The sequence below is a fragment of the Bison bison genome, unplaced genomic scaffold (assembly GCF_000754665.1).
Source record: "Bison bison bison isolate TAMUID 2011002044 unplaced genomic scaffold, Bison_UMD1.0 scf7180017864260, whole genome shotgun sequence".
NCBI classification, from domain to species: domain Eukaryota; kingdom Metazoa; phylum Chordata; class Mammalia; order Artiodactyla; family Bovidae; genus Bison; species Bison bison.
The window spans coordinates 11388636-11397936 of record NW_011494832.1 but is presented as its reverse complement, the minus strand read 5'-3'; the positions used below and the strand labels follow the sequence as shown (position 1 = coordinate 11397936).

Genomic DNA, 9301 nt, shown 5'->3' with positions numbered 1-9301 from the left:
CACTGTGACATATCAAGAGTGAAACCATAGAGAAAGCTAGAATCTTCTTGGAAATTCCCTGGCTTTCCACTGGCATGGACTCCAGGCTTCCACTGCGGGAGGTCTGGGTTCAACCCTAATCAGGAAACAAAGATCCCACAAGCCTCATGGTACAGGCCAAAAAAAACCCAAACTTTTTTCTTTGTCCTGCTGAAACTTTTACAATCAGAGCCTAATATAAGGATTGACACACATCATTTCTGCTAAATATTTATTAATTTAAGTTAATGGAATATATTTATATGCAACCTAGTAGCTGGTAGCTCAGATGATAAAGAATCTGCCTGAAATACAGGAGACATAGGCTCGATCCCTGGGTTGGGAAGATGCCCTGGAGAAGGGCATGACAACCCACTCCAGCATTCTTGCCTGAAGAATTTCATGGACAGACCATGGGGTCGCCAAGAGTCAGACACTGAACAACCAAATAAACAAATAAGAATCCATTTTCAAAAGTTCAAGAGGGTTATATTATATATTAATGTGGGATTATGCATTATTAAGTAAACATAAGAAGCAGAACAGTGCATGATCTATATTTACACATTCTCTAGAAAAACTTACATAGTACTGCTCTTAGGGAACATCTAGGTAAGCTCCCATTTATTGAGTGCTTACTATCTCACATATGGATAGTGTGTTGTTTAACATATACATTAACATATTTATAGCATGTCACTTTGCATACATGACTCTGTACACAGACTATTATCAGACCTGGTGAGAGGAGTGGCTCAAATGGAAACTACTGAGGAGAGCAAGAAACAACTGAAGAATATTTGTAAGAGCACATAACATGTGCCACACAGAATTAAAGCAACAATTAACTGCTGACCGTCACGACCAGCCTGACCAACAGCACAGGGTTGTTAGACACGACCACACCGTGCTCCATGCTCAGCAAACAAAGAGGCTCCTATAGTGATTTCTGTAAATGGCAACACCACCGGCTTTGTTTCCCCATTCTCTCCCCTTGTCCAGAGACCATGTCATCCAAGGGACTGCTCACCCCAGCTCCAGAAATCCACCCCCTTTACAAAGATGTGAGGCAGTCGAGGGCATGGAGGTAAGGGAAGTGAGCTCTTCAGAGGTAGAGTGACTTCAAATCCTAGCTCTCGGCAACTTCCTTAGCCATCCAGTGGTTGGGACTCTGAGCATCCAATGCAAGGAAAATGGATTCTTATTTGTTTATCTGGTTGTTCAGTGTCCGACTCTTTGTGACCCCATGGTCTGTTCCATGCAGGTTCCATCCCAGATCTCACTTTCCTTGTGACACGGAGGAAACTGGAGAGTGATGCGCCGGCTGGAGGATGCATCCTGGTTGCTGGTCTGTCCTCAATGCCTGTGTTGATTGACAGTCACAGACTTTGCAGATCTTATAATACTTTCTTCACACCTGCCTCTCCAAGCACAGGTGGCAATCAACTCGTGACACTCAACTTGTGACTTTCCAAACTGTATTAATATTCTTTGGGAGGGAGAAGCTAACTAAATCCAAGCAACACATCAGAACATAAGGAAGGGCATTTAGATTTGCAGTGAGAGAGAGGGAGGTCAGATATCAAGAGGAATGAATGGCCTGGTGATGACAGTAGATGGTAGAAATAGGAAACTAAGTCTAAATGTTTCTTCTTCGTTTTTTGAAAAAATCCAACACAGATCCCTCTCACTTGGCTAGCGCCTGGAGGTGAGGGATTGAAGAGACCTTGCAGATCACTTGGACAAGCTTCAGCCTGAGGTCCAGTGAGTGATTCATCCCAACAGGTCAGATCCTAGAAGCCCCCGGGAAGGCTGGCCGCCAGGAGGGAGTGGGGGAGGAAGGCCCAGTACCAGGCAGCCTCTGCTCCAGCTCTGAGGGGGTGGGGAAGGCAAGCCCTGGTCATCCCCTGGCTCTGTAGCCCTTTTGTGTAAGTCCTGGCAGGGATGACATGGGGCTGCGCCTGGGAGCACAGCTGTGGTTCTGCTGGGGAGGAGACAGGGCCAGGGCAGCTCTGCCCTCCCCGATCCTCCCCTAGGACTTTTTCAGGGGTGGGGACATGCACCCCAAGGGCCTCTCCTTGGCCTGACCCTGCTGCAGGGGCTCTCTGTCCCCACTGACAGTGGAGATGGCCAGTTTATTGAGCTCCTCTCTGCCCAGCTGTCTCCCCTCCCTCCTCTTCCTCCTCCTCCAGTTGACTTCCAGCTCTGCAGGTAAGATTTCTCTTTATTCCTGCCCTGGGGAGACTCTGAGAACAGAAAGGCTAGTTTTCTGGGCTTACTTCCTTCAATACATCCTCAAGTTGCCGTGCAAGTGATCTTTCCAAAACATAGATGTGCTGACATGGTTCCCCTCAGACACCTTCAGTGCCTCCCTACAGCCTTCAGAAGGGACCCCAACTCCATCACGTGACCTTAACTCAGGGCTTTCCCTGAACTTGGTTCTTACCTATCTTTCCAGCTTTGATTTCTCACCTATCAAACAGGGAATATCATAACAACCTTTTGGAGTTGCTGTCAGGGTTCAATAAAATGAAACCTTTAACATGCTTAGTCACACTTGTCCCATGGTAAACCTCGATAAATGTTTGTTGAAGTGTCTTGTCATGTTTGAGAGTTCTGTTCCGAGAGTTCTGTTCTGCACAATCAGACACTATTAAGTTTTTACAGAGGAGCCCTGCTCTCAGAAGACACATTCCCAACCTCAAGGAGCCACCTAACAGAGGGGGCCTATGCATGCCTTCAAGAAATCTTTGCAGGTCTAATGGAGAAAGCAGCCTCATCTCCCAGTTGCTTCCAGTCTGACGAGGAGATACGTCCCACAGATGAAAACAGACTGGGAGCATGTATGGCAGGGTCCAGGAGCTATAGAGAGGGCTGAAGATACAGAGGAAATGAAGAAGAAAATAGAGCCACCTCTAGGGTGATCTCAGAGAAGAATCTGGGACCAGGGTATGAACAAGAACAGAGAGCTGAGAAGTGACAGAGAGGTGGTAGCAGTGAAGTGACCAAAGCAAAACCGCTAAGGGGAAAATAAGAATCAATCTGGCCAAGTCTGAACAGGAAGGCCCATGGGACCATAAAACTGAGCAATGTTTGGCCGCATTCCTAGGGGCTGGGATGGCCACTGGCTAGAATGATCTATGCAGGGAACTCGCTGTATCTCTCCAAACAGAGACCTTTAAGAAAAACTGAGCTTTTCCCTGGCTCTAGAATTCCACTTAAAAATTAAGCTCCTTCTTTCCTGTTTGAAGCAGCCCTTCCTTCCCATGAAGGACTTGTTTGTCCAGGTTCTCTGTGACACTCAGTTTCTTTTCTTTGGTGTCTTGGACAGGACAGTTCAGAGTAATAGGACCAGGGCACCCCATCCGGGCGCTGGTAGGGGATGAAGTGGAATTGCCCTGTCGCATATCTCCAGGAAAGAACGCTACAGGCATGGAGGTGGGATGGTATCGGCCCCCCTTCTCCAGGGTGGTTCATCTCTACCGAAATGGCAAGGACCAAGACGAAGAGCAGGCACCTGAATACCGGGGCCGCACACAGCTGCTAAAAGAGACCATTGGGGAAGGGAAGGTGACCCTCAGGATCCGGAATGTGAGGTTCTCAGATGAAGGAGGTTTTACCTGCTTCTTCCGAGATCACTCTTACCAAGAGGAGGCAGCGATGGAATTGAAAGTGGAAGGTGAGTAGCGTGTGTATCAGTAGGTATCATCTGTTCGATGGCCAAGACTTTCCTCTGAGCCTCTGACCATTCTCTCAGTTGAGATGAGATCCTTCAACCCAAACAGCTCGCTCCTGGGAATTAACTTCATAGAGATACACACATCAACACATGGGAATTCATATGCCCACAATGTCTACTACATCATTACTCTACATGAGAAAGAAGCCAGAATCAGAGTCCATACCCAAGAGTAGGGAGTGACTGAGTAAACACTGTTATCCATATAGTAAATATCATGGAGCCATGTAAAAAATTGCTTTAGGGCCCTACCAGACATCCTGGAGGCATTTCACAAGGTTTTGTTGGATAATAAAAGACAGCTACAGAATATAGGCAACAGGACAAAACCTTATGTTTTATATCAGAGAAACACAAAAAGACATCGGTAAGAAAATTAATATGGTTCACTTTGGGGGAAAGAAGGGAGGATAGGGTGTGATCCAACAAAAAGAAAAACAACTGTAATTTTATCCATATCATCATACTTATCATTTATATAAAAATGTATATATAATGTGTACATTTGTGGGTATGCCTAGGGAAATTCTTTATCTTAAATAGAAAAAAATGATAAATGCAAGCAGCAAAATCCAAAATAATCCATTTGTGTGTTATTTTGTGCTACTCAAGGGGAATATGAATTATCTAAAAGTTAATCAAAGTATCCAAGTGGACTTTTTCCCTTCTTGTTTTGCTTTGTATTGTCTTTTTATTTATTTGTTATGAATAAGAGCCCTATTCCTAAGGCTAGGAATAGGTCCTATTGCAAATCCTATTACAATGAATTCCTCAGTTGATGTGTTTGTAGTGTTTTATTAGATGAGGTTGAATATATTCCTGATAAACGTAACTACAAGTGAGTTAAACAAGTAGAACAAATGTCTGACTATATTCATAGAAAGAGATGTTACCTATAGATTTTACCTCCATTGCTTCCTTTCTCCAGAATTTCATTGCAGTATGTTTTGTGTGATGGATGACTTTGAAACTTTGTTGTTTTATCTATCTCTGAGGAGTTAAGATGTGTACAAGGAGGGGGAGATTTGAAAGTTAATTGCTATTTAATCGAGGATCAAAAATATTTTGAGGCCAGAGCCTCAGGTCATTTTCCTTCCCTCCTCCCCACCTGCAGCACAAACATCAGACAATCGATCACTTTTGTGTCTCAAGGGCCACTGTCGCAGTGCTGGGACCAGAAGATGGCATTGTATGTGGGATAACAAAGCACTGTTTCTACAGAGGGATTTCAGGCATGTGAAAATAGCTTTGTGTGGCACAGAATGTTCTTCATACAGCTGTTCTTACTGGGGGATTTTTACCTGCAAGGGAGTCTAACTGGAGAGCCAACCTCTCCAGTTGGCTGATTTTCCTCATTCCTGTTCAATAACTTCCTCCTTGCTCAAAAACTGCCTCCCCCAATACATTTCCCATCCCCACTCCCTCAGAAAAAAAAAAAAAAAATCCCTGGGGAGAAAGTTTTCCTTTGGGTGGATTTCCATAATCCAACCCACTTCCTCCTGTCTTATAATCTGCATGCCTAAGAGTCTTTAAAAAAAAAAAAAAAAGAGTATTTTATAAGGGACCACTCACTTAGCCTGTGGCTCCAGGAAGCCAAGACAAATTTAGGACCAAAATGCAGTAAGCATGTGATTGCCAAATTTCAGGTGTAATTGGTGGTTTAGTCACTAAGTCATGCCCAACACTTGCGATCCCGTGGACTGTAGCCCATCGGGCTCCTCTGTCCATGGGATTCTCAGGTGTAATTACCTTCCCTTTTTCTCTGCTGCTGCTGCTGCTGCTAAGTCGCTTCAGTTGTGTCCGACTCTGTGCGACCCCATAGACGGCAGCCCACCAGGCTCCCCCATCCCTGGGATTCTCCAGGCAAGAATACTGGAGTGGGTTGCCATTTCCTTCTCCAATGCATGAAAGTGAAAAGTGAAAGTGAAGTCGCTCAGTCATGTCCAACTCTTAGTGACCCCATAGACTGCAGCCTACCAGGCTCCTCCATCCATGGGATTTTCCAGGCAAGAGTACTGGAGAGTATCTAATCTCACTTTCCAACTTTACATTTTTCTTGTCAATTTTATGATTTTGTTACTAGTTGTCTCTAAACCTTTCCTTAAACTCTTCATTATGAAACTGTAAAATAGTCCCAGGAGTAGAGAGATTCTTATGAGCCTCCCAGTTCCCATCACCTGACTGCAGCAGTTATGAACCAGGGACAGACAACCTGTTTCACTCAACCACACTCATTAACTTCCTCCCCAGTTGAGTTATTCAGGCAAATCCTAGACAGCATTATCATGTCATTTGCTAAATCTTCAAGAATGTATGTCCTAAACAGAAAAACTCATCAAACAAAACAAAATCATAACCAAAATATTAGTTACATCTTTAAACTTTAACAAAAATTCTTATTAATACCCAGTCTGTGTTCACATTTTTCTGATTATTTTATAAATACATTTTTGCAGTTGGTTTGCTTGAATCCAATCCAAACAAGATCCACAGGCAGGTATTCACCCTGTAGACCTCTCCATGATTTCATTCCCATGTTGTTCAACAGGGTGTTCCATACGCTTTATTTCCTGTGAACTCATCGATTAGAATATGTACCATCAGATTCAGATTCATTTGATCTGTTTTGTCAGGCATATTTCATAGGTGATGCTATATACTTCACTTATCACTTTACATCAGAAGTCTCACAATGTTTGCTTTTCTCTCATTTTGTGATTCTAACCCTTTGTTAAAATATAAAAGGTGTACAAAGAAAGGAACTAAAGTATGTAGTTGCTAAATCATGTTGCTCCAGGTTACTTCTGATAAGAACTTTGAAAGCAGAATTGACTGTTTTCTCCTGGGGGACACAGTAACAGACAAGAACCTGAAACTACAGCTTGAAGGGTGGTATTTTTACCCACGAAATCAGTTTGAGGGTTTTTGCTGTGACTTAATGCCTACCCTGATGTCAGTATCTTTATTTAGCCCCCTAAGTGAGTAAGTGAAAGTCGCTCAGTCATGTGGGACTCTTTGCGACCCAATGGACTATACAGTCCATGGAGTTCTCCAGGCCAGAATACTGGAGTGGGTAGTGTTTCTCTTCTCCAGGGGATCTTCTCAACCCAGGATCGATCCCAGGTCGCACGTACTGCAGGCAGATTCTCTACCAACTGAGCCACAAGGGAAGCCCTTAGCCCCCTAAAGCAGAGAACAAAATGAAAAGCGTAGTCCCTGCACACTGAGACTACACCAGGAAAGCTTTGAGGCACTGAAGGGCAGACTCTAAAATGGGCACTAGATGGCACCAGAAAGGCAAAGATCACCCCTCTCTCTTTACCCTTTCCAGTCCACATCTACCAAATCCATGGATTCCACTTTCTCAAAATCTCCAGAACAGAGGTTCTGAACTTTTCTTTGCGTCACGCACCCTTTTATCAGACTGGTAAAATCGATGGACCCCTTCTCAGAAGGATATTTGAAATGAATAACATACCTGTACTAAAATAGTTATCAAAATCCTGTTGCTCCAGGTTACTTTTAAATAAGATATGGGGTGGCCCTGATCAGAGTGTCATTTCAAAACGGTGAACATAAGTGATATTTTGAGATTTCTGCACCAACTGTGATATGAAAATAGTTGTGCGTTTTAAGGATGAGAAAGTCTCAGGTTCTGTTCATATTGTTTCAGAGTGTTACCTACAAACATAATTGAAAGAAACACTACATTTCAGTTTAAAAGTTACTAAAAAGACTTTTTCTCCTGTTTAAGTTCACCTCGATTTCCTACACTGTCCTAGTTCAGGCTCATGTTTTTTACTTTCACTCTTATCATAGCCTCTTAATTGACTCCCCACCCCTCCCCACATCCTGCAGTCAGTGTGTCAGATCTTGTTACTCATCAAGGAATCCTTCAGAGTACCCCCGTGACCTTGAGGGTCAGATCTAAGTCCCTTGTGTGGTTCTCAAAACTCTCCAAGACTTGCCCAATATATAGACTCCTGTCATTCTAAACTACCGGCCCTGCCTGGAAACAACCACTTTTCTTTTAAGCCTAAGCTCAGATGTCAGTTCTGAGTCATCTTTGGGCGCTGTGCTGGCTGTTGAGGATGAGCACTGGGCCTCCCTGGTTCTGCCTTTCAGATCCCTTCTACTGGATCAACCCCGGCGTGCTGGTGCTCATCGCGGTCCTGCCAGTGCTCCTCCTACAGATCACCGTGGGCCTCGTCTTCCTGTGCCTGCAGCGCAGACTCCGAGGTACAGGCTGGAGGGCGGCTGGCGGGGGACCGTCCCTGAAGTGCCTGGCCTCTTGGAGCTTGGTCAGCTGATACCTATTCTTGAGGGACTTCTGGGTTCAGAACTCCATAATGACAAGTTTTATATCTTGCTGAATGTAATTATCATTTGGGCAACAGGACCTTTAGCTTTCATAAGAGGTAGGGCTGACATGCAATAACCCCATTTTACAGAGGAGGCAACTGAGGCCTGGAGCGGTTCAGAGATTTACTCAAGCTGGTACAGCTTGTAAGTGGCAGAGCTCAAACTGAAACCCCTATTTTCTGGCCCCTGTACCATACACAGCAGCTTATCCTTCTGGGAGAGTGTGAGCTTCAGAATTTGGCAGGTCTGTGTTATTAGGTTTAAACAAAGATACTATAAGTAAAACTCCCTACCACATAATAGGTGTTTCTCCTTCTCCATCCAACATCGAGGTCTGGGGTCCAGCTGTCTGAAGCTGCCTCTTGTGCCCAAGAGCATTCATGTCAAGACTTCTCCCCTCCACCAAGTGTTCCCAAAGCCAAAGCCTATAGGGCCTCCTTCCCCTTCCCATTCCTAACAGGCTAAAGCAGCAAGGACAGTTTGGAGTATATGAAGGGGTGATATTGGTGGGGTCTTCTCTCCCCAAGACCTCATCCCAGATATTCAGTAACCTCTTCACCCACATGGCTGAGGAGAAAGGACCTGACTAGTGGCACCCCACTCCAGTACTCTTGCCTGGAAAATCCCATGGACGGAGGAGCCTGGTAGGCTACAGTCTGTGGGGTCTCAAAGATTTGGACATGACTGAGCGACTTCACTTTCACTTTCATGCATTGGAGAAGGAAATGGCAACCCACTCCAGTATTCTTGCCTGGAGAATCCCAGGGTTGGGGGAGCCTGGTGGGCTGCCGTCTATGGGGTCGCACAGAGTCGGACACTACTGAAGCGACTTAGCAGCAGCAGTGGAATTGGGAGGCCTGGGTTTGTGTCCAGCTCAATGACCAGAACCCTCCTCCAAGTCTCAGTTGCCTTGTCTGTGTCAGGCAGAGATAACACCCTCCCTCCTAGAAGGTAGGGGACAGTGTTATGTAAAGTACCTAATACAGAGCCAGTCACAAAGCAGCTGCTCAACTAAATGTTTAGTTCCTTCTTTCCTCCTTCAGATGGGAAGTAGCTTTAGATTAACAAATTGACAACCCAGCGGGGTGGAGTGCCTGTGTGACCCCAGAACCAACAGGAAAAGGAGCAGACAGCAGTGGGGGAGATAATGGTTGGTTCAGGGTGTTGGTGGACATTGCTGTC

At 45.0% G+C, this 9301-nt stretch overlaps 1 protein-coding gene across 1 annotated transcript in view; it reads left to right on the top strand.

Annotated features, from left to right (window-relative positions):
- Positions 1 to 454: 454 nt before the first annotated feature.
- The window catches only part of MOG (myelin oligodendrocyte glycoprotein), an 11341-nt gene continuing 2494 nt past the window's right edge, over positions 455 to 9301 (top strand). The window contains exons 1-3 of the mRNA XM_010848206.1: positions 455 to 2229; positions 3350 to 3697; positions 7883 to 7996. Coding sequence (XP_010846508.1) covers positions 2145 to 2229; positions 3350 to 3697; positions 7883 to 7996 — 547 coding nt within the window. The 5' untranslated portion in view covers positions 455 to 2144. The remainder of the gene's footprint in view (positions 2230 to 3349; positions 3698 to 7882; positions 7997 to 9301) is intronic.